Raw genomic sequence first — 25,057 nt, forward strand, 5'->3', positions numbered from 1 at the left:
TTTATAAATACCTTTTTTTTCACTTTTTAATGATTTATTCTCTTTTTTATAGATTTTTTTCTTCTGTGTTTTTATTTTTTTATCGTGTTTTTTAGTGTAACTATGGTGTATTATAGTGTATTGATTGAGTTTTTTTCGTATAATTATGGTGTTTTTATATTTTAACAATAGTGTATATATGTATATATGGTGTTTTGTAGTGTTTTTATAACAAACACAAATACACCATAAATACTGCAAATACTCCATAAAAACATATATACACCAAAAATACACTATAAATGCACAAAAAATACACTAAAACGTAAATACACCATAAAAACACTACAATACACCATAAATCAATTCATTTTTACAAAATCACTAGCATCAAAATAAAAGAACAAATCTATAAACAAAAAGACGAAATAATTATATGAATAATAGAAGAATAGAATTTTATAAACATAAAAATAATAGATCTACAACAATTTCTTTACGAAAAATCTAATTTATCACAAAAAACCTAAAAATTTATAAAATATTTAAAAATGATGTCGGGGAATCCATCAGAAAACACGCGGCGACGAGAAAATCTTTGGAAGAATCGCGACGATGAGAAATTCACCGAAAAATGCGATGGTGAAAAAAATACAATAAAAAATTCACCGGAAGATGTGCAAGTGCGAGATGGAAACAAGCGGCGATCCGAAAAGAAGAAGAGGAAGAAAAAAATTGATAGGGAGAAAAGCGAAAAAAAAGAGAAATTTGATAGGGAAGAGAGAACTAGAGAGAGAGAGAATTCGTGTGAAAAGAGAGAAAAAATGTGTTGGTTATGAGAATCAATGGCGTAAAATGAGATAAAACCTTAATATATATTAAGGTATATTTGATATTATGTTTTAAATAAGGATAGAGAGAAAAATTATTAAAAAATAGGTGAAAAAACTATAAATATATTTTAAAATAAGATACTTTAAAAATAATCTCAATCCGTTAAGTGATACTAATTTTAGAATTCTTAAAAATGAACTTACTTTGTTCATAAGAATTAAGATACCTCAAATTTAACCATTATAAAATTATAAAATACATGTTACTAGCGATATTTCACTCTAAAATTTTGAATTTAAGAGAAAAAAAAAGTGATATGGTATAGGTATGTGAAGTATCTCATATTTATATCGTTGATGTAAAGATGAGAGATAATCAAAGCGTAAATCAGTTGCCATATAGAATGACCAATTTTTTTAAAAATTTGTTATAAGCATATTACAATAATCCATTACATTGTTTTAAAATGAGTTTTACTATATACCGGCCCTTTTCACGAGGCACCCCTCCTTTTAGTTACCTTCTTGCCATTTTAATGAAAACATAATATATTTTTTCCTCTCAACCTCATTTCAATTCTAAAATTGCAATGGCCAATTCCGATTACGATTCCAACCTAATTATAATGAAGAATGGGTATTAAAATTCCGAAAATTTTCTCAAAATAATTTTTTTTTACATTTTTTTTTCGGGGACGTTCCCGGTTTGCATCTCCCTTAAGGAAATGTATTTCCAGAGGGAAGACGCAATTTCGGGGACGTCTCCCCCTTTCTGGGGAGACGTTCCCTCGCCCCTATGGGGAGACGTTTTCTGAAAACGTCTCCTCAGAGGAAAGACGCAAACAGGGGACGTCCCCGAGAAAAAATTTCAAAAAAAACTAAAAAAATTAAACGAAAACTGATTAGGGAATTTCCGTGTCTTTCTCGGTTAGATTCCGACATTTTCACTCGAAATTTTTGTTATTCGTTCTTCGTATTTAAATGTGAGTTGAGAAGATTTAAATATGAGTTTTAGAATTAGAAACAGGTAAAAGAGTATTTTGGTAAAAAAAAAGGATGGTACCTAGTAAAAAGGTGTGGTGTCTAGTAATCTAGTTTAAAATTCAGTAACCAAATTATAAATAAAAATAAATATGATAATTTCAGTAAATTCCCTTAATTGTTTTTTGTCCTAAATTTCCAGAGCAAGATTTGATAAAGACAGAGCAAATCTTTTTGTTATGACAAAGTCACCTTTATTTATGATGAATTCATATCTCTGTTCTTTACAAAAGAAGGATAATTTTGTAAAAATATGAAAATTTGCTCTGTCCCTATCAATTCTTGCTCTGGAAATAGAGCCACCCTAGACCATAAAAATAATTCAACATAAGATCCACGCACATGTTAAATAAGCGAATTGGAGGATACTAAATATGAATAGAGAACTATCTCATTCTTTCTCGATTTGGATTACAGTCTAATGTTGTAGACAAAGGACCAAAAAGTAGAGAATTTAGTGACCTAATTCTTTCATGGGGAATTGCAAAAAGATAGGAACTAATTGAAATAAAAAATATCATGAAACTCCAAAAATCAGAATGTCATAAATAATTGTTTTATGTACGTATTTTGTAATATAAATTGCGTGTCTTGCAAGAGTTGCAAACAATTATTGAGTATACACATATACATACATTATGGAATAATCATTCGGATAAATCCATCTATAACCCTTATTCTATATCATTTTTATTCAAAAAATTCATGTACTATATTTTATTCTTTCGGTCCTTTTGCTTGCTTAATTTTTGATTTTCAGATATATTTTTTTAGTTTTTTTAATTCTTCTACTTATTTTTTTTTGTTCCTACAGTCCCTTAAAAGGACCTAAAAATCTTGCCAAGTACAGAGACCCAAATGTAAATAATTTTAGTATAGGGGCCTTTTGAATAAAATCAGTAAACTAAAGGGGTTCCGTATGAATTTTGCCTAATCATTCTTGATACTAACAAGACGTGAATTTTTTGTCCTTCTCTTCAATTATAAGGGGGCCAATTAGTTGCTCTATATCTCAAGGAATATCTTATAGTATTGTTTATTGTTTATTGTTTATCGTTTGACACCTCATCAACTTATCATTAGAAATGCGCATTTGGTTACTGCAATTCTAAAATCACTGCAATTCTAAAATCAATAGTATAAATTACTAGTTTAATTTAAATTATGTTCAATTAATTTATACCATTCATTTTCTACAAATGGAGTAAATTAAGTAAATATGATCTCTCATTATTTGATTTTCTTCATCTAATCTAAACTTGCCAATTATATACGGAATATGCAACATCGTTTATTTTAGTCATCCATTTTTTTTTTCATTTGGGTTATGTCAAAATAATACAAAATTCATATAATCTTAATATTTTTACGAAATTTTATATTACAACAGTATTTTTCACAAAAAAGTAAATTTATCCTATATAATTTTATTAACATCCAATGCTTTTATGTTTAAAAATTTATCACTTTATATTTTTATTTTAAATAAATACATTTTTAAGGAAAATACAACATACACTGTCTTTTAAAATTTATTAAAATACTTTAAAAGTTTAAACATAACACTTCATATTCGTCTATATTTTTTATGTAAAAAAATATATGAAACACCAGAAAAATATTAAAAATATACCTCCGGAGTCTGATGACCGGTCCTAGAATTTGACCGGAATTTTTTTGGTCAACAACATTGAACGGTGGTCAACAGACGGTCAATAGACAGTCAACACGTAGTTAACAACGGTAAACACTAACACACGGCTAACACTTGATATGTAGATTGTTGACTTGGTTGATTATATTTGTATGGGTGTTTTACAAGTGTTTTTAGACGTACTTTTAGTGTTTCTTTTACATTTGTCGATATTTTTCTTAATGTCTTTTAGTGTATAATTAATTTTCTAGGACTATTATATATGATATGTTTTAAAGTTTTCATTTAAATCATCTTTCATTTTTCAAAACTATGTAATTTTGCTTACACTTATGTAGTTCTAATGAATTAAAATAATATTTTACATTTAATTTAGATATAAACTTGATTTTTTTACCGAATTTTTATACGAGTGAGATTGTACATATCGAGCTCTTTTACGACTCAGTTCACCAACTTTTTATTGGAGCTTATATAAGAGACCATTTACAAAAATCAAACGAGCTTATAGACGAGGGTTTTGTGAACGTAAACAAGCCAATTCATGCTCGACTCCTTTAAACAAATGAATATAAAATCAAACTCGAGCTCCGTTCGTTTAGGATAACAAACATAAACTGAACTTTTATCGAGTTAAGCGATGAACAGCTTGTGAGCAGCCCGGTTTGTCTCCAACTCCTAAATGTGTGAGTTGGAGATAGCCTAATTGACAAAAGTATAATAATGGTAAAAGACAAAACATCAATAATGCATCTCCAACGAGTTGCAAGGAAATATCTTGAAAACAGGATCTTTAATATACCAACAATTTTAATATATACTTATCAACTTAATTAATTCAATTAAATACTAATTAATTGGATTAAGTATGTACGTAAGAGGAATCATGTGAGCAGAAAAGTCATTATAAATGAGCTGTTGTGGTTCCACATTCAAACAAGAGTTAGCATCTTAATTCAATTTAATTAAGCATTACTGAAATTGCAAAGAAGGATCCGTTTTGAATCACTTTCAAATTGTTTTAGGTAAAAAAGCATTAATTTCCCTTTAACTATTCTTTTTAGCTGTCTCTCAACACATTTCTGCCCTTTTCTACAGCTGTGTCCCTCTTTTCAATTTTGTTTTTTAATTTTCACCACGTGATTGGTTTTATTATTAAATATCCCGTTGGATTTTGGAGACTTGCAATTTTTTATCTCTTTTTAAAAACGAATTAAGTGGCAATATATCCCCTTAAACAATTGACAATTAACATATAAATTAATTTTATATACAAATTAATACACAAATTTGGAATTATGGGCAATTGGTCTCCTTTTAATAATTTGGCCTTTTAATTTGTAAGTTAATTCTTCCTTTAATTAGCAATTTGCTCCCTTAATTTATAAATTACTTTGTTAAAATAAAACTAATTGCTCATAATCACTAAGTTCGTGTACTAGTTTGTTCACAAAATTTATTTATATGTTAATTGTCCATTACTTACAAGTTGATGAGACAATTTGCTATTAAAGTCTTTTAAAAACCTTTCATGATTATTCTATTGTTATATTCTTACTCTTACCATAATCTTAAAAATTATCCTTACATTCCTTTTTTAAATATCATTTCTGAACAAAATATATAGATTAAAAAATTAGTATTTATTTAAATAGTAAGGTAATCGTACATAAATATACTAAAAATCAAAACTAATAAATATTTTTTATTCCAATAATTAAAATAAAAGACGATGATGAAAAAAATATTTTAAAATTTATTAATAAGTAAAATGGACAAATGTTTTAGTACAAATGTTTTTTTGATGAACATTTAAAAAAGAACAAAAAATATATTTTTAGTTCAATTTAATAGTAGAAAGATGAAACATATAATTAATACTAATATATACGATGAATCAAAGCAGAACATATATAGGATATATATATATATAGTAGGTTTCTACTTTCCTTTTTTTTCATTAACAAACCAAAAAAAACACATATTATTTATAAAAAAATTATTATCAAATATTATTTATAAAAAAATTATTATAATAAAAAGAAGCAAAGCCGGTATTTGAAAGTAGTAGATAAATAAATATGTATTAAAGCAAGTCAAAAAGATTAGGAAAATATTTAGAATATAAAATAACCGTTTCAACCAGTTTTTAACCAGCGGTTCATATCGATTCACTTTATATATTTTAGGCTTAATTTCTTAAAAACCCCCCACCTTGCATTTTTTTTTCGTTTATACCCTGACCTTGTAAAAACACCATTTGTACCCAATTTTGAGTTTTTATGTTTCATCTCTACCCAAAAGCATTAAATTGTACTCTTTTCATTTGAAAAAAAAGTTTAAAACAATCCTTCATTTTTAACTTATATACGAATTAGATAATAATGTTATTAATAGTACAAAAATACCATCTTTTTCAAAAAATTAAAAATAATAATAAATTTTTTTAATTTTTTTAAAAAATATTTCGATTTTTTTTTTAATTTTTTTAAAAATATTTCCGACAAAAAAAATTAAAAATAATAATAATTTTTTTAATTTTTTTTTTATTTTATCAAATTAAAAAAATTAATTAATTATTTGGATGTATTTGATTATTTTTTAAGTTTAAGGATTTATTTGTATATTTTAAAATAGAAAAAAGTATGTTTTAAACTCTTTTTCAAATGAAAAAAGTACAATTTAATGCTTTTGGGTAGAGATGAAACATAAAAACCCAAAATTGGGTACAAATGGTGTTTTTATAAGGTCAGGGTATAAACGAAAAAAAAGTGTAAGGTGGGGTTTTTTTAAGGAATTAAGCCTATATTTTATTATGTAACTCGTTAATCATTTTTTAACATTTTGTTATTAGATGCACTGTCCATCATAATGTGAGAAATTAATGTATTTTTTAATTATTTTCACAATGGTACAATTGGAAAAGTAGAGTCCAGAATTACAACTCCATTAGAAAGTTTCTTCCTCTTGCGTTTAAAACTTTCAACTTGTTCTTTCTGAATTAAATAACTGATTAAATTAAACATAGCTAAGTCAAATAAAACGATGTTAATCAAATAATAATTTTAAAACAATAATACTTAAAATATGCCATGAGGCCATCAACAATAATGGTGTCACGGAGTTTCTCGGAAAAATGCGTATTTGAATGTTTGCAGTATTCCACTTTTTCTAATTGGGTCCTTTCATTTTTATTTATAACGATTGAGACCTTAATATTAAGTTTCTCCATCACCTAAATGAATGGCGTATACTCCATGCTTCGTTAGTGCAACTGGAATAAAATCTTTATTCCATTTTTTTATATTGTTTATTTTTAAATTAAATCCATGTATTTTTATTTTTGTTAAAAGTAAATCCTTGAATATGTTATTTTTTTCAGTTCGAATTGCAACTGTTAACATTTCTAGTGACAGGTGGACCTAATGTTTATAAAATTAAAGGTGTAGAAATTCGATACATATAAATTATAATGGAAGAATCCAATTCAGAAAGATACAATAATATAGGAACTCAAATACGCATTTTGCCGAATTTCTTCCTATATAAAGCCATTTTCTGCAACAATGCTTTCTCCCCCTCTCCTCTTCTTCTCCTTCACTCTATTATTACTCTCATATTCATTTCTGCTCCAAAGAAATAGTATTTACACTTGGTATGATTATCTTCTTTTCGTAATCTAGTATTTTAAAAAACGGTCCTAACAATATATTCTATTTAGTTTTTTTTAATACTCCGGATTTAAGGATCGTTTTTGTAAATAAAAGAAATTATAAAAATGTAAAATTCGATAAATTTACGTGTAACATATCAATTCAAGATATGCATACAATCTATTCTAGTGGTTGTGAATTGTGCACTAATGACATACATTTATAGTTTATCCACTCATCAAACTAGACATTTCATTGCATATTTAGCTAATCCTGGTTCATCTTTTTAAATGCTTTTAGTCATAAATCATGCGCAATTACATTTTGAGACTTAGATTGAAGCTTCAATTTAAATTGGGTGGGTTTAAATTATCATTAAACTTGGGATTTATTCATTTTTGTTGTGTGATTAAGGTTTCCTGAGCAATTACTATGGAGTTTGATGATCACTACCTCCAGGCACAAAGACCCAAATATGACTGCCTTTTGTTTGGTAAGATGATCAACTTATTAATTCATGATATTAATTAATTTGGTGTACTAAATTGCAAATATTTTCATCACTAATAATTTATTTAAATTTGCAGATCTAGATGACACCCTTTATCCTTATAGTTCTGGTATGGCAGCAGCATGTGGCCAGAATATTAAAGGTATACAAAATTTTAGATTTTCAAATGTATTTACGAATATGGAAATGAAACGTCAAAATGTAGAACTCGATAATTTTTTTGTAGAATATGAGTTTATATTAAATTAATACTTTTAATTTTATACAGATTATATGGTTGAACACCTTGGCATAGACAGGAGCAAAATTACCGAACTGGGTAATCTTCTGTACAAGAATTATGGGACAACAATGGCAGGCCTAAGGGTATATTGGACATTTTCTATTCTTTTTTAGTACCCTTTGCTTGTTAAATTTCATGAGTTGGTCTCTTATGGTGACTATTTTAATTGTTCCAGGCAATTGGGTATGACTTTGATTATGATGAGTACCACAGCTATGTTCATGGAAGATTACCTTATGATAACTTAAAACCCGACCCTGTTTTAAGGAGTCTCTTATTAAGCATACCAATCCGAAAAGTCGTGAGTATCTAAATCAAATTCTCTCGTTAAAATTTTATATGAACCGGGTCTAAGAATTTTTGAATGTATGATTAATTTTTTTTAATGATTCTATTATGTTTAGATCTTTACAAATGCGGACAAAGTACATGCGCTGAAAGTACTTGGCAAGCTCGGATTGGAGGATTGTTTCGAAGGGATTATATGTTTCGAGACACTAAATCCTACCCATAAAAATACAATTTCTGATGATGAGGATGACATAGAATTTATAGGATCAGCTTCTGCCACTACCCCTACAATTACTCATTATAGTCCTGAAATTTTTGATATTATTGGACATTTTGCACAATCAAATCCAACCACAGTCTTACCAAAGACTCCTATTGTCTGCAAACCATCAGAAATTTCCATAGAAAGAGCTCTGAAAATAGCCAATATTAATCCTCTAAGAACTGTAAGTTTGACTAATATTATTCATAAAAAAAATTGAGTAATTTTTCTTCAAAAATTGCAGCTGTTTTTTTTTTGTCAAATTATTGATCTTGTAATAATTTTGTATTTGCAGTTGTTCTTCGAGGATAGTGTCCGAAACATACAATCCGGAAAAAGAGTTGGTCTTGATACTGTTCTGGTGAGTCCGATAATTTTTGAATAATTTGAAGGGTTTTTATACATTTAGCCAATTTAATATTTAATAATTAATTTTAAAATTTGTGTACATAATGGAATATTATAGTAATGTTTATTGAATGATTGGCAGGTAGGGAGTTGTTTGAGAGTAAAAGGAGCAGATTATGCATTAGAAAGCATCCACAACTTGAGGGAAGCAGTTCCACAACTTTGGGAGGCTGAGATTAAGGCAGAAGTTGATTATCCTTCCAAGCTTTCAAGAGAGACACCTGTCACTGCTTAGAACCATAATTATCATATCATTTTTATTAATTAATTTCAAGTGATTTGGAATCCATCCCTTCAATGTAATTGAGCTCTAATCTCAAAAGAAGATTCCAAATTCAACATGAAAAAAAAAATTATGTAAATTGCCCCGTTCTCAGCATGTAGTGTCAATTTGTTCCAATCATTCGCAAAATTGAAATAAAGTTTTTAATTTTATATTTTTGTGGCTATACTTGGAAGAATGTATATTTATAAATAGAATAAATAGAGGCCATCATAAAATATTCATAACAAAATGGATAAAATGTGATAAATTCAATACAAATTTGAGAGTATATTAATTTTTTTACTAAAGATAAAATTATAAAATTAATAATATAATTTAACCAACGAATTATATTTTAAATAGTATAAATGTATAACAGCAGTCTGTTAAAATTGTAGGTTCAATTTCACCTATAAACTTCCCTTTCTAATTATAAAAAAAATAAGAATTTAAATAAATGAGAAAATGCAATTTGTTCTTTTTTCATCATCAATGAGTGGAGTCATAATCAAATTTGCCATCATGAGTAGTCGAGCTAATAATTGCAGTGGATGTCCATCAAAATCCAACCCGCTTGAACCATATTTGAATACTAATTGTTTTAGTAAGTTCGACTCGAATTTGGATTTGAATTAAAATTATTTTTATGTACATATTTTTATTTTTAAGATCCGACAAAATTTAGATTCAATGTATAATATAGGTCTAATGGTAAAAAAAAAAAAACCCAAACTTTTACGACTTGTTGCAATTATATCAAATCTTTTAATTTTTGCAATAATATTCAAATTGTATTTTGTTGTTGCAATAATATCCAGATTGCATTTTTTGTAGCAATAATAGTCAAATTGATGGCTAAACTTGTTGTTTCCAATTAAGATATTAGGCTATTGTTATGTTTTGATGTATAACAATATAGTAAAAGTTCAAAAAAATGACAAAAAACTCAAAAAAGTTCACATAAAAAGTGCAATTTGGATATTATTGCAATAAAATAATGCAATTTGGATATTATTGTAAAATTTAAAAGGTTTGAATATAATTGCAACAAGTCGTAAAGGTTTGGAATTTTTTTTGCCATTAAGCCTATAATATAAGACCGGACGTGGATAATAAATATAAAATGACCAAGCTCAAGCCATGTTTATAATTGTAACTAATAGTGTTAAATTTGATTGTATTATTATGAGCAAATCCGTCAAAGTCCGACCTATGGACATTTATATAAAATAGTAATTAAATGACATGTCATATTTAATTTTTGTCACACATCGGATATATAATAGTAATAAAATGTCATTTATGATATGAGAAAAGGTTTTATAAATCAAAATCTAATAGTAAATAATAGGTAGATGCAATGGAAGATTTGCTGCCCATATATATAACAAGATAATGACTTGTTTTTTTATTAGTATCATTTACATCGAAGCTAAATTATTGACGAGCAATAATATTTAAGCTTATCAAGAAGATAGACTATAATGTTTCAGAATATTAAATTCTTCAATAAATGACTTGTTGCATAATTTGCATATGATTGAATGTTGTGATCTAATGTGACGTTACAAAAGTTTATAATGACAACTACAATGCCTTCAATAAATCAATGGTAACGCTATTTTAGATTAATATTGTGGGATGAATTAAAAAAAAAATTAGTGGGATTTATTTATTTTATTGCAACTGTATATTTTCTTTAAAAAAACTATAAGTAAAAGAAAATTATAGCAATGATTTGTGGACTTTTCTTAGTCTTAGTATATTGGCTTTTGAAGTTTTATTTTTAATATAGTAATATTTTGATTTGTTAGAATATATTAGATAAGTAATCCAACTGTTTATCGATCATCAATATACTAAAAACAGAGAAGTAAGTTTCATATCTTTTAATTGTTATTGTCATATTTGCAAAACAAATGACGTCGTATGTGCAAATGATACACTTGTATATTGGTTGAGCAAACGGTTTTTCGATTCAGTTTGGAAGTAAAAATATTAAAATCGATAAATTTTTTAAGAAACTAAAAACTAAACCAAATTTTAGGATAAAATTCGGTTAAATTCGATTCAATTTTTGATTTTACCGAATTAGCAACTCTCTCTGTTCAAATAACCCCTTATGAAGTGTTTAGATTCACAATTATGGCATACTTGTGCTGGTGGAATGGTTCAAATGCCATCTATGAACAATAAAATGTTTTACTGCCATCAAGAGCATAGTGAGCATGTTCAAGGGAGTGTTGATTTCAAATTTTTAAGTTTCTGCCATAATTCCTTGTAAGGTTTTGGTATTAAATACTTGGCAAATCCTGAAACTGATGAAGTTTTTGCTAATTTAAAATGATTTCTTCGAGTGATAGGGAGATTGTATTTTCGGATGATGAGTGTGATTAGGGTTTGTGTAATGGAGGTGACCCTCAAGAGAAGCCTACTTTTTTTGCAAAGATTCAGTTTTTTAAACGTAAAACTAGATCAAAATTCAAATAATAAAATAAATTAGTTGGTTAAATAGCCAATTTGGTACTAATTAATTTACTAGAATTAAACTGGTTATTTTACCAATTACTAGGATGAAAGAAAGTATGTGGATAGCCTCTCTTAGGCTGCCACATGGAAATACTGCAAGAACGCACAAAATTTTTATTACTATCTTGATACTCTATCCCACTATGAAATAGAAAAGGCTTAATGGCAAAAAAAACCCAAACCTTTACGACTTGTTGCAATTATATCCAAACCTTTTAATTTTTGCAATAATATCCAAATTGTATTATTTTGTTGCAATAATATCCAAATTGCACTTTTTATGTGATTTTTTTTTAGTGTTTTGCCATTTTTGGAGACTTTTACTATATTATTATACATCAAAAAATAATAATAGCCTAATATCTTAATTGAAAACAACAAGTTTAGCCATCAATTTGACTATTATTGCTACAAATAATGCAATTTGGATATTATTACAATAAAAAAATGCAATTTGGATATTATTGCAAAAATTAAAAGGTTTGGATATAATTGCAATAAGTTGCAAAGGTTTGGGTTTTTTCTACCATTAGGCCAATAGAAAATGACGATTGAAGTATTCGTGCTATCTTAATTAATAGGTGTAGAAATAAATTGTATGCTTGCATGGGGCGTAAAAAAACTAGATCTTGTCAAACTATATTAAAAACAAGCGGCATACAATTTTTTTTTAAAAAAATAGTTATTAGTGAGTTTTTTTTTAACATAGTACTACGCTTTGAATATTTTTTAAATTATATATTTGTTTTGTAATTAGAATATGATATGGAAAAAAAATATATTATACCACAATGTATATAGTAGAAATGATGTCGTATAACTTAATTATTTTATACAAATCCTTTATCTCAATTACTATTATCATTTATTTGTTATAATTTTTCAAAATATAGTCGAACTAAATAAATAAAAGTTATGCGTCATTATATCGGACGATTTAATAAAGTGGTACAAACGCTTTAGTTTATAGAATTTGACCAAAATGTAAAGCTATTAGATATTTAACTACTGACATGGGATATTAAAAAGTTCTATTTTCTACAATAAATATTAAGAACTTAAGAAGTTGGTTTTCTCAATCAGAGTATATTTTATTTTTAAAGCAATATCATTATTAGCATGTGAGTTATTTGATAAATTTTGCTTTAAATTATACTCCCTCCGTCCCACAAAAATAGACCATTTAGACAAACACAAAATTTAAGAAAAATATAGTTAACTTTGTTAAAATTAGGTTTTTTTATTGGACTTTCCAATTTTATCATTTTATAATATTTAGATATATAAATAATAATTAATGACTAATTTGTTTATTGGCGAGTTTTTTTATTGGACTTTTTAATTTTATCATTTTGTAATATTTAGATATATAAATAATAATTAATGACTAATTTGTTTATTGGCGAGTTTTGTATTGAAACATGAAGTCATTAATTCATTTTAAAATAATTAGGCATATTTATTAGGGGTATATAAGGCTTTCAGTTTTTAAGTTGCTTACCAAATTTAAAAGGTGGCCTATAATTTGGACGCCAAAAATAGAAAGGTGGCCTATTTTTGTGGCACCGAGGGAGTAATAATTTTAAGTAAGGACAGCTTATAAATCTAAAAAAATGTGTTTTCAACATAAAAGGAAATAATATCCAAATCGTGAAGCTGAAGTTAGTGAGCAAACAAATACAATCTGGCAACAGAGCATTATATCACTAAGAATTATATAAATAAGCTGCTACAAAATGTTAGATAACCAACCCCAGAAACGCATATGATACATCTCGTAATTCTAGACATGGAACGAGTAAATGATACAACAATATACAAATTCAGTTAAACGAATTTAACTTAATGTGAATACATTCGGATCATATAAGAATCAACATATTTATAACATGATTAATTTTATATTTAAACGAATTATATACGGCTAACCTGTTTAAATACGATAAAAATATTTTTATAAAAATATTATTGAATTTTAATAGGTATATTCTATTTATACTCTATTAAATAACTCATATGTTATTTAAATAATTAAACCAGTTTAAATATATCATTCTAAACAGGTGGGTTCATTAACACATTTACTTAAATGTGTTTATACGTATTTTGTCGTGCTATATACTCTATAATAAAATGTGTCGTGTTTGTTTTATAATTACATTTGATTAATAATTATGTTACGTTTGTATTTTAACTAATTCTATTTCGTATTTAAACAGATATGTGCCCTTTATGACTTATATATACACAAATTGCCAAGTCTAGTATATTATTCCAGATCTATACTATATATAAAAGCACGGATGGGGGGGGGAACAGGCAAATTTACTGAATAATCCTTTTCAGTTTATTACTAAATAAAGGTTTTATAGTCATTAACTAATTAGTTATTTAATTAATCAATATTATAATTAAAGTCCTAATTAGAATAGATAGCTAAATTATCTCCAATTTAGTTTTTAGTATGTAAAAAATAACTAAATTGTCTCCAAATTAGTAGAAATATCTATTTTTTAGTTTGATTTAACTATAAAATTAAAACATATATTATTATTTGGTCAGATTTTCAAATTTAAAATTTTCCTATTTTCTTCAAATTACATATGGGCGAATGGTGCATAAAAATGATATATTAAGTATTCAATTTCTTTTGTCACGACCCAAAATCGAGGGCCGCGACCGGCGCTAGGGAATGGGAATTATAATTCCGAATCCCGTAGCAAGCCTGAAATTCACTATAAATTTTTCGCAATTATGTTATAACACGGAAGCATTTAATTATGAAAACATTAATAGTCATTTTATAAACACTGACTGCGTAAACCTAACATCCTTACAATATTCATGCTATACATAACAGTAGTTATAAATATTTTCCAACACTATAAATCATAGGTCATGACTGATCATACAATGTACTACTGCAGCGGTCGCGGAAGTCGGACTGTACATAGCTAAACAAACTTCCGGCAAAATGATGGACTTTCAGTCACTCCAAGTCTAGGTACCTGAAATGTTTTAAAACCACGGGGTCAGTCTAAGCTGAGTGAGATATACCTTACTAACGGTATTATAAAAAAAATAACATCGCAAGTGAAAATCATTTATTCAAACAAACATAATATTAATTATATTACAAACAAAGAATTGATCCAATATAAACCTTAATCTTAAACTCCTAACCTTTCCTAACATGTATCGTATTTATATCAAATCAATTTGATCCAAGTGGTACGATCCCGAGATAATTCAACCGAATTACTCGTTACCACGTGGCATAGTCCCGAGATAGTTCAACCGAGTTACATCATGCCACTGCTTAATCCCATGGTGTGAGTCCCGAGATAGTTCAACCGAGTTACTCACCAGATACGGGTCCCGAGATAGTTCGACCGAGTTACCTCGTATCTCCCAAAATTATAATCCTCCTTTCCGATACCCAAACATATTCCATTTCATAATCATATATTGAGCTCATGTCAAACAATTCTAAGTACAGACATCTATTCTCTTACAAACACCGGTGATCACACGGCCTATTGACGCCCAATAGGTAGCTTGTTTCTTCGGATCACACACCAATTCCAAACATAGAACAAATAGTAATAAACGATATACAAAATGTCAAACATAGAACAAACAACAACCAAAACACCACTCAATTTGATCCAACATCAAAAATGTAATTCATTCTCAAATATATAATAAATCAATTCACAATTTAATTATCAAACATAAACTATTAATATATATATAATCGTCTATATATATATATATAATAAGTCATATTCCGTGTATCTCACGGTAGAATAACCATTTAATTCATATAATTTCAAATCACAACAGTTATTATATAATGCTATGTATTTTTATAACTTATAAATAAAATATTTTATAATATACTAATAGTGTAAAAATACGCGAGAGTAAAGTATACTCACTCCTTGCTTTCCAATCCAAAATTGTTTATGCTCATTAGTCTTGGCCGAATACTCCTAGGCCAAAACCGTCGATCTCGTCGCCTCTCGGTTTGTCTGTCACAAACGAGGTTCAAAATACATTTATATCTCATTGGCATTGTAAAATCAAAACTATTAAATTACTATATTAGGTTAAGTCTTCTTAACTTAAACCCATCTATAATGCCTAATCAATCCTATAAAACTCGCTCAAATGTCTAAATTTGCTTCGTCGCATTGTTACGTCAATTTTGTCTTTTTCGTGTTTAAATCTCAAAATGCTTAACCTTAACATCTTTTCCTTTAGCAAATTGAGTTTAAAACAGCATATATAACCTTTAAAATTCTTGATTTCATACAATATTAACCTTAGTCGAAATGCACTTCATTTCACTAAACGTCGCCTATCGATTCCTACTCGGTTCAAACACGATACAAAAACAACATTTGAAATTCGTTTAGCACCACTATTACCCTAAGTCATTGACCTTATTATCAACTTAGGACAGTCCTATTACACTTTCTATAACCATTTTACTTATTCATTTCGATATCAACTTTTTAACATAAGTTTCGTCATTTACGTTCTATGTTTAAAACGTCAAGTTTATGGTTATTCTTTTATCCTTTTAACCGACTTAAATCAGCCTATAATTCAATGTGATTACCTATATATCAACTTCTAATAATGCCATAGTACCTAACCAATTCCAACTACAAATCTTTAACATTTCATCCTAAAAATTGCTTTTACGTCAAGTTTATTCCTAGTTTCGTAACTCCATTAACTATCGAAACAATTACGCACTCGAACACAAACGGAGGGTGGCATCAGCCCCCTTCCCCTCAACTCAGCCCTCCCCTTATTTGAAAGGGAAAGGGCCGGCCAATGCCCTGGTGTGTCGCACCAGGGCTGCTGCCCGCAGCAGCTCACCGTGCTTCGGCACGATGAGGGTCCGACCACCATGGCCATGGGCACCCCCCTTCAACACATAAACTTTCATCAAACCCTAACACCCCACAATTTAAAACTCTCACAACTCACTCAAGCCATCCCCTAAATTTAGCTTTAATCAATCAAAATCATGCCAAAACTATTAATTATAAACTTATAAACATCATTTTCAACCATTATCATCAAAACAGAAATTTACAGCAGCAACCCTAACTTTAAGATGAGATTTATACCTTGAATTATTGGGCTCAATCAGTAGGTATGGTTCTCCTCTTTCCGTTGCCGCAAGAATCGACCAAAACCGAGCTAAAACGAATAAGTTATGATGAATTGAAAATTTGGTTTTCATAAGAAATTGATATGATGAAGATGGTGAGGGTTTGAGCTGAGAATTGGGGTGTATATTCTGATCTTAATCATTTAATTGACTATATATATTTATGGCAAAAATGCACTTCAACCCTTAATGAAGCCACCTCCTCAACATTTAGTCCTAAGCTTTTCTTTTACTCAATTTAGTCCAAAAATCACTCAATCGTTAAATCTCGATAAATTTCGTATTATTTATGTACAAATAAATAATACTCTTCCGCCAACTCACTATTTAGACTCCGCTAATCGATTTTGCCAAATTTTGGCTAAAACGCTCAATTTTCCAATTTGAGCGAAAACGACGATTTCCGTCACTTTTTCATCCTTATTTTTCTTTTATGAATATTGATATCCAAATTATTAATATTATTTTCTTAATTACTGATTCCCGTCAATAATTTATTTATTTAATATTTTTCGGGAAATAAAAATTTCATTTTCTAATTTCTCGGGGACTTAATCTTATTTTTAATTCCAACTTTTCCTTAGTCCCGTTTAATTAATTTAGGCATTACAAATATTGAAATTTCTTCTTTAAATTTCAATATCGACCTATCCTCGTTCTTAATTACTTAATTCCTTCGCTAACTCTTTTTTTTTCTAGTCGCTCTGACTATTAATTTAAATTGCGTTGCTCACTTCGGCAACGTTAAACGTACGTGGTATTACACCTTTTTTTTATCCTCATAGCCATATAAGTTTGATTTTATGATGAAAGTTTGGATGAGAACGTGTTTACAATATAGTGCTATTCCTAATTCAATTGTGAGCTCGGCAAGTATTGATATTCCTAATTCAATTACTTTAATAATACAAGCTAAATGAGTAATCATTAAAAGCACAGATGGGTGGACAGACAAATTTATTGAATAATTCTTTTTAATTTATTATTAAATAAATGTTTTATAGTCATTAATTAATTAGTTATTTAATTAATCACTATTATAATTAAAATCTTAATTAGAATAGATAGCTAAATTATTCATTTAGTTTTTATTTTTACTTTGTAAAAAATAACTAAATTGTCTCTAAATTAGTAGGAATACCTATCTTTTAGTTGATTTAACTACAAAATTAAAATACTGTATTTGATCAATATATTATTATTTAAATTTTTAGCTTATTATTTTTAAAGGTATTATTAATAAAATTAAATTAATTATGGTTATTATGGTTATTATAAAACCAAAAAAGAATAAATTCAGTATGAAAAAAATTTAATAACCGAATATATTATATTTACTTTTAAAAAAATTATTAACTAATTTAATATTAATTATAAATAAAAAATTGATATAATTATAATAAATTTACTAATATATACATTGACGAGTTACGTTACGAGCCACGTGTATAGCACGTAATGCGAAACTAGTTATATTAAAATGGCCGACTATCAATGGGAGTTGGTCCAAGTGGTAAGCGGCTTGATATCGCTTAAGCAAGGTCTCGGGTTCGAGTCCTTGTGAATGCAGAAAATTCTCACTGGCAGACTCACCCACCATACTAGGTGCACGACGCGGGTCGGATCCGAATTAGTCAGGGCGTAGCCTTGAAAACCGGATGGGCGTAAAAAAAAAATGGCCGACTCATTCATTGTTGAATAATTGAATCATTGCTATCCTTCATTTGGTCCAACAAATATAGCTGGAATACCAAACACGAATTGCCAAGTTTAGTATATTATTCCAATTTTTTTTTCTTTTCAAAAATAAATAATCTACCAATCATGAAATAATTTGGTTCGTACACTAAGAAAATATCTATGCATGATTTTATATTTCAGTAAAATAAGTACTATATCTTTGTGTAATCTAATTTGTTGCTTTCAGTTACCTTTCCAAGTTATTATACTATCTCTGTTGTGGAGAAATTACAAAATGCATATTGTTGTTTTAACTAATTATATAATTTGAGTAAGTAACATTTGATGGCTAGTTCCACTTCAAAAAAATAAAGGCTTAATGGTAAAATAAATCCAAACCTTCACAACTTTTTGCAATTTTATCCAAACTTTTTAATTTTTGTAATAATATCCAAATTGCATTATTTTTGTTGCAATAATAGCCAAATTGCACTTTTTATGTGAATTTTTTTAAGTTTTTTGCTATTTGTTTGGACTTTTACTATATTATTATACATCAAAAAATAATAATATACTAATATCTTAATTGAAGACAATAAATTTAACTATCAATTTGGCTATTATGCAAAAAAAAAATACAATTTGGATATTATTGCAAAAATTAAAAGGTTTGGATAAATTTACAACAAGTTATCAAGATTTGAGTTTTTTTTACCATTATGCCAAAAACAAATATGTAATGGCTTACAATCTGTTTCAGCCTTGAAATTATTTGGGCTGTAGGCCCAAGTTGATAAGAAGATAAATGAGTTTTTTATGAGAAAATTACGGAAATAGGCTACAAAATGGCCTTTTTTACAAAAATACTAAAACTTCCAAATTCTTTTATCAATGCTAATTTTTTCTTTACTTTTTTGAGCTGATAACGGTTAAATATTACATTGCATACCTAATTGATCTCAGCCTTACATAATAAATATTTAATACATCGTAGATAGATAAAATATCTACGATGTATTAAATATTTATTATAACTTTATATATTTTTTAAAATGCAAACATTTATAATTTAATTATTTTATATAAAAAATTAAATTCAAAAACATTTTAAATACTTATAAAAATATCTTATAACATCTCAGAAATTAATATATTGTTAAAAAGAATGTATCTAAATTGCGGCGAAGTTAAAAAGCACACATATCTCGATCAATAAGTTCAATCGGGAAGTGATAAAGATGTTCGTAGATGCATATTTGAACTTCATAGAAGCAAACGAGAGTCCGTTGTCGCGCCGCTATTGTAACAAGTGCTTAGCTGAGAATCCATCGACTCAAATTTAGATAAGATAGAATTTAAAATATTATTTTGAGGTGGATGAAAATTCATAATATTAATTTTAAGTAATCTATATATAATTTTGAGTTAAGTTATCATTTTGGGGTGTTAATTGATCAAAACAATAACAAAATTGTGCATTTTATGGCTATAAAATTTAAATCTGAATATCTTTGCTTTTTATACTAAATTAGAGGCGTGAAATGACCCTTTTTTTGTCAGTGAAAGATAAGAGTTTCGAAAATATTACTAAAAGATAAGAAAATCCGAAAATAACAGATAACAACCGTCACCTAACCAAACGGCTCCGACGGTGAAACACATAACTCACAGAAACTGAACTGAGTCATTCAACCACCGACACCGGCAGGTCACCGGATGAAAACTTCCCAAACAACTAACTAACGGTCAGCATTCACTACTCGCCCATTATCCAATGGCAACGGCACTACGTGTCCCAATCCTAATCTCTAATAATAAATGTGCTTGCGTGGCATCATCCTCACCCTTGCTCTTACCCCTTACAACTGCTTCATTTCCAGAATCTTCTACTGCTCTCTTTTCTAAACTCTCTCTAAAAACTTTTGCAAGAAGAAGAAGACTAGAAGCTGTCTCGGCATCAATGGCGGATTCAAGCTCAATCAGCACTGTCCTCGTCACCGGAGCAGGTGGCAGAACCGGTAATTAATGTCTTTTTTTTGTGCATTTCTAATTTGTTAATTAGATTTTTGTTCTTTGTTTTGTTAATTTTATGTTTTGTATAGGAATTGATTTTGGTTAGATGATTATTGATCAGCTAATCACAAATTTGTAAATATTTTAGATGTAAAATTATTCGAGTTGATTGGTGTTGATGAAATTATGTACCTGGCTTTAATTCCATTCCTGTTCATGCGTAATGAAAATAAAAGGGACTGTAAGATTTGTCGCATATGAGTTCTTCTATTTACATTAACGGAGTAATTTACTTGAACAAAGGGTCAATTCGGCCCTCAAACTTGTGTTTCGAGGCCATATAAGTCATTTTTATCCTTTTTAGGTCAATTAGGTCATCAAATTTGTGTTTCGGGGTCAAACAAATCACTTCAGTCAATTAGATTTCCAAATTTGTGTCGGCCTCTAGTAAGTTCGCATTTGAGATATATAAAATATAAATTAGGAGTTACTTGACCAAGAGAATTTGGGGATCTAAATAACTAATAAAGTTAAAAATGACTTATTTGATCATGATTGGAAATTTAATTGATTAAAAAAAGTTAAGAATAATTTATTTTATCCCGAGACACAAGTTCGAGGGCCAGATTGACCCTTCTAATTTATTTCCACAATGTTAAAAACAATCAATGAGCATTCGGATGCTTGCCATTTTTGCAATATTTCAGAAGATTTAGCTTGTTAATTAGTTCATTATTGAGGATTTTTACGTACAAGTTTCTAAATCTTATGATTTTTTTTTCTCACATTACATTAATATTTGTCACTCAATACTAAAGCAAAAATTAAATGGTATAATATGAAGATGTGAGCTTTTATTTGTCTTTGCATTGCTAATTATGCAGGCTCAATAGTTTATACCAAATTAAAGGAGAGGTCTGGCCAGTATGTTGCAAGAGGTTTGGTAAGAACTCAAGAAAGTAAGGAGAAAATTGGTGGAGCGGAGGATGTTTTCGTCGGGGATATTAGAGAAAGCGAAAGCATTATTCCTGCTATTCAAGGAATTGATGCTCTCGTAATCCTTACGAGTGCAGTGCCAAAGATGAAACCCGGGTTTGATCCAAGTAAAGGTGGTAGACCTGAATTTTATTTTGAAGACGGGGCATATCCAGAGCAAGTAATTATCTACTTATTGGATCCACTCATTTAGGTTCTTATCGTCTTTTGTTTCGGTTTCTTGACATTACATTGATGCCGGAATCTTTCTGTTTAGGTTGATTGGATTGGTCAGAAAAATCAAATAGATGCTGGTGAGGTTTCGTTTTATTTTTTTTATCAACTCCATTACTATTTTCTTATATAACTGAGATTCTCTTGCTGATCTTGCTTTGATCCATTTGAACAGCTAAGGCTGCCGGAGTAAAGCAAATTGTACTGGTTGGCTCTATGGGTGGAACAAATCTCAATCATCCCTTAAACAGTTTGGGCAATGGCAATATATTGGTCTGTCTTTCTTCTATGTATATGGCTTCTAAAATTTACTTGTGCCTACTTTTGTTTATTACTATTCCTCATGCGGTTCATTGCATGCCAACTTTAACTTGAATCTTTTCGATTTTGAAGGTCTGGAAGAGAAAGGCAGAGCAGTATTTGGCTGACTCGGGCATTCCATACACAATTATAAGGTAGACCTGTGTTAATGCACTTCTTATATAGTATCTTTCCCATTTCAAAATTTGGTCTCATAATATTTTTGATGTTCTGTTAATGGAGTTTAATTTATTTATCATATAATTGGCTGCGAGAACTATGATGAGACATTTTTCAGCCTCAAATTGGTACATTCTGCTAAATTTTTTGTTTCGAATACTCACCAAAGAGCCTTATTTTTCTTCCGTTTCACCCTAAACAGTCAGATTTTTACTTATGTCATTGTCAGCAACTTCCCTTCATCTGGTTAATTTCAGAAGGCATTCTTGTTCTAGTTTCACAAGTATGGCAACCTGTTTAGTGTGCCCCTGAATTTCTTGCAAAATACAAAACATGAACAGATGCATTGTAAAATGCCTTCCCCCCCAACCCAAAATATTTACTGCTTCTTATGTTTTCAACATTGATACAAAATTGTTTATGAAGCTTGTCGATTGACATGGAATGAATTGGTTGCACAGGGCTGGAGGACTACAAGATAAAGACGGAGGTGTGCGGGAATTACTTGTTGGGAAGGACGATGAGCTTCTTCAAACTGATACTAAAACCATTGCGAGGGCTGATGTTGCAGAAGTCTGCCTGCAGGTACTACATTTTAAGGCATTTTCCACAGCAAACATGTATCTACCAATCTTTCAGCTTCTTTCAGTAATTGCACTTCATTCTTTAGCTTTCAGCTGAGTACTTCTATATAAAATTTCCCCATACTTTCTTTTAAACAACAGGCATTGCAATTTGAGGAAGCTAAATTTAAGGCACTTGACCTAGCCTCGAAACCGGAGGGAACTGGCACTCCGACCAAAGATTTTAAGGCTCTCTTTTCCCAAGTCAGTTCACGATTTTGAAGCTTGGTTCATCATTAGTATTGGCATTGGACCGTGAAATCTTTGGTTTTCAGTATTGTAATAAGTTATCTTGATAAGGTGGAAGAACATAACCTATCTTTTTGTATGGAATCCATACGTATGAGAAGTGCCAAAATGTCATAATTATGGACAAGGATTGATATATAGAAAAAACAATTATTTTTGATTCTCTTTATCCCTTTAAATTAAAAATTTTATTTCTCAGAGAAAAAAGTAAAGAATTTTACTTTGTTTGACTTGTAAGACTTGTTTAGAGCTGGAATTACACAATATCCTTCCTGGAAACCCCCATGTAATGAAGATAAACAACGTTAAAACATCACCAATTTCTATATCGGTTCTGGATGACGAAGTAAAAAAGAGAATTTTTGAGGTAGATTTTTAAGAAGCGATAGGATTACAAGTGGTGAAAGAAGAAATTGCACAAAGTGGCTTTAGCTCGCCTGGTCTGAATTGTGCGCACGCTCGTATGCGCTCATTCTTATGGCGACCCGATGACAGGAGTATCCATCTAACCGAATTAGGACTCTTTTTTAAACCGACTGCTATACCTCACTTCTTAGTTCAGATGCATACGTATTAAAAGATGTAGGTTTAGAAAATGGTTTGACTTATAGGGAATTGTTTTTTTTAAGTTAAATAATTTTATTAAAATACTCTCATGTACAACATCACATTATACAAGAAACAATTAAAGTTTTATGAAAACTAGGAATGAAGCATTAATTGGAATAAATATTGAAAATAACTAGAAAAAACTCAAATATGCATAAATGCAAATAAAATTGGCATATGAATCACATTAGACTAGCATGGCAAGCATGGAACACAAAGTCTGAAATGAACATCTAATTTTGAAATTCTAACACAAAATCAAATAAATGGGATATTATTCAATTTACATATGCTCAAAATCTAAAACAATGTATAAGCAAGTCTGGTTTCAAATATTAACATCTTAAATGATTAAATACACAATTTACACATGTTTTTAAAAAATTATTTCTTAAACTGTTTCTAAATATTCAAAATGTTTCAAACATTTTGTAAAAACACATTTTAAAGCCGTTTTTAAAACAGTTTATAAAACAAACGAAGTCTATTTTTTTTTAAAAAAAATAGAATAAAATTCACAAAAAAGAGTACATAAATAAATAATCAAACCCGAAATTTCTTCTGTAAATATTTTTCAAAAACAGAGTATTTTTGACAAACACTCTATTTTATGTTTTGATGTCGGATGGATCCATTTCTATTTGCCGACATTGAATTATTTTTTATTTTATAAACATTAAATTTTCCTGTCAAAAATATATTAATGGTGTCAATAATGATTGAAAAAATAAATCAAGTTAATGATTTAATATGAAAAAATTAAGTTTATGGACTAATTTTTAAAAACCCAAAAGTAAAAATATGACCAAAACTAAAGAATTATCCTAGTCACACTAACGACTCTTGAAGTATATATAATATACGTTTCATTTTCATAATGTCTCTAAAATTTAAAATATAGGGATTCATTATTGACAAATAAAATTTTATATATTTAACATCAAAACTTGGATAAGTTTAGGGACCTAAATGTATATTTTGCCATTAATCTAACTCTCTAACGACACCGCTTAAACTCATTCATAAGACTATGAACATCTTAACGGGTTTTTGATATTTTTGTTCCCCCCTTATAAGGGGAATTCCGATTTTGTGCCCCAGAGCACAAAATTTCCAGATTTGTGCCTGGGGCCCACCTGCCCGCAATGGCTGTTTGCGGGCAGCATTAACTGGCCCGCAATTAGCCATTGCGGGCCAGTTAATCACCCTTAATCAGGGTGTTTAACTGGCCCGCAATGGCTAATTGCGGGCCAGTTAATGCTGCCCGCAAACAGCCATTGCGGGCAGCATACCC

At 28.9% G+C, this 25,057-nt stretch overlaps 3 protein-coding genes across 3 annotated transcripts; all 3 read left to right on the forward strand.

Annotated features, from left to right (window-relative positions):
• Nucleotides 1–533: 533 nt before the first annotated feature.
• LOC126661588 (uncharacterized) lies at nt 534–1,694 on the forward strand. Its single transcript, XM_050355467.1, has 2 exons — nt 534–784; nt 1,550–1,694. Exons 1-2 carry the CDS (start codon nt 534–536, stop codon nt 1,692–1,694), a joined length of 396 nt encoding a protein of 131 aa, XP_050211424.1.
• A 5,360-nt stretch (nt 1,695–7,054) lies between these two features.
• On the forward strand, nt 7,055–9,352 carry LOC126666188 (uncharacterized). Its single transcript, XM_050359182.2, has 8 exons — nt 7,055–7,162; nt 7,575–7,653; nt 7,748–7,813; nt 7,940–8,037; nt 8,130–8,255; nt 8,359–8,691; nt 8,803–8,868; nt 8,998–9,352. Exons 2-8 carry the CDS (start codon nt 7,593–7,595, stop codon nt 9,148–9,150), a joined length of 903 nt encoding a protein of 300 aa, XP_050215139.1. The 5' UTR covers nt 7,055–7,162; nt 7,575–7,592; the 3' UTR covers nt 9,151–9,352.
• Nucleotides 9,353–20,167: 10,815 nt separating this feature from the next.
• On the forward strand, nt 20,168–23,317 carry LOC126664608 (uncharacterized protein At5g02240). Its single transcript, XM_050357090.2, has 7 exons — nt 20,168–20,598; nt 21,478–21,749; nt 21,846–21,882; nt 21,978–22,075; nt 22,196–22,257; nt 22,744–22,867; nt 23,008–23,317. The coding sequence occupies exons 1-7, from the start codon at nt 20,355–20,357 to the stop codon at nt 23,125–23,127; spliced, it is 957 nt and encodes a 318-aa protein (XP_050213047.1). The 5' UTR covers nt 20,168–20,354; the 3' UTR covers nt 23,128–23,317.
• The last annotated feature ends 1,740 nt before the right edge of the window (nt 23,318–25,057 follow it).

Source organism: Mercurialis annua, linkage group LG1-X, assembly GCF_937616625.2.
Source record: "Mercurialis annua linkage group LG1-X, ddMerAnnu1.2, whole genome shotgun sequence".
In the NCBI taxonomy this organism is placed as follows: domain Eukaryota; kingdom Viridiplantae; phylum Streptophyta; class Magnoliopsida; order Malpighiales; family Euphorbiaceae; genus Mercurialis; species Mercurialis annua.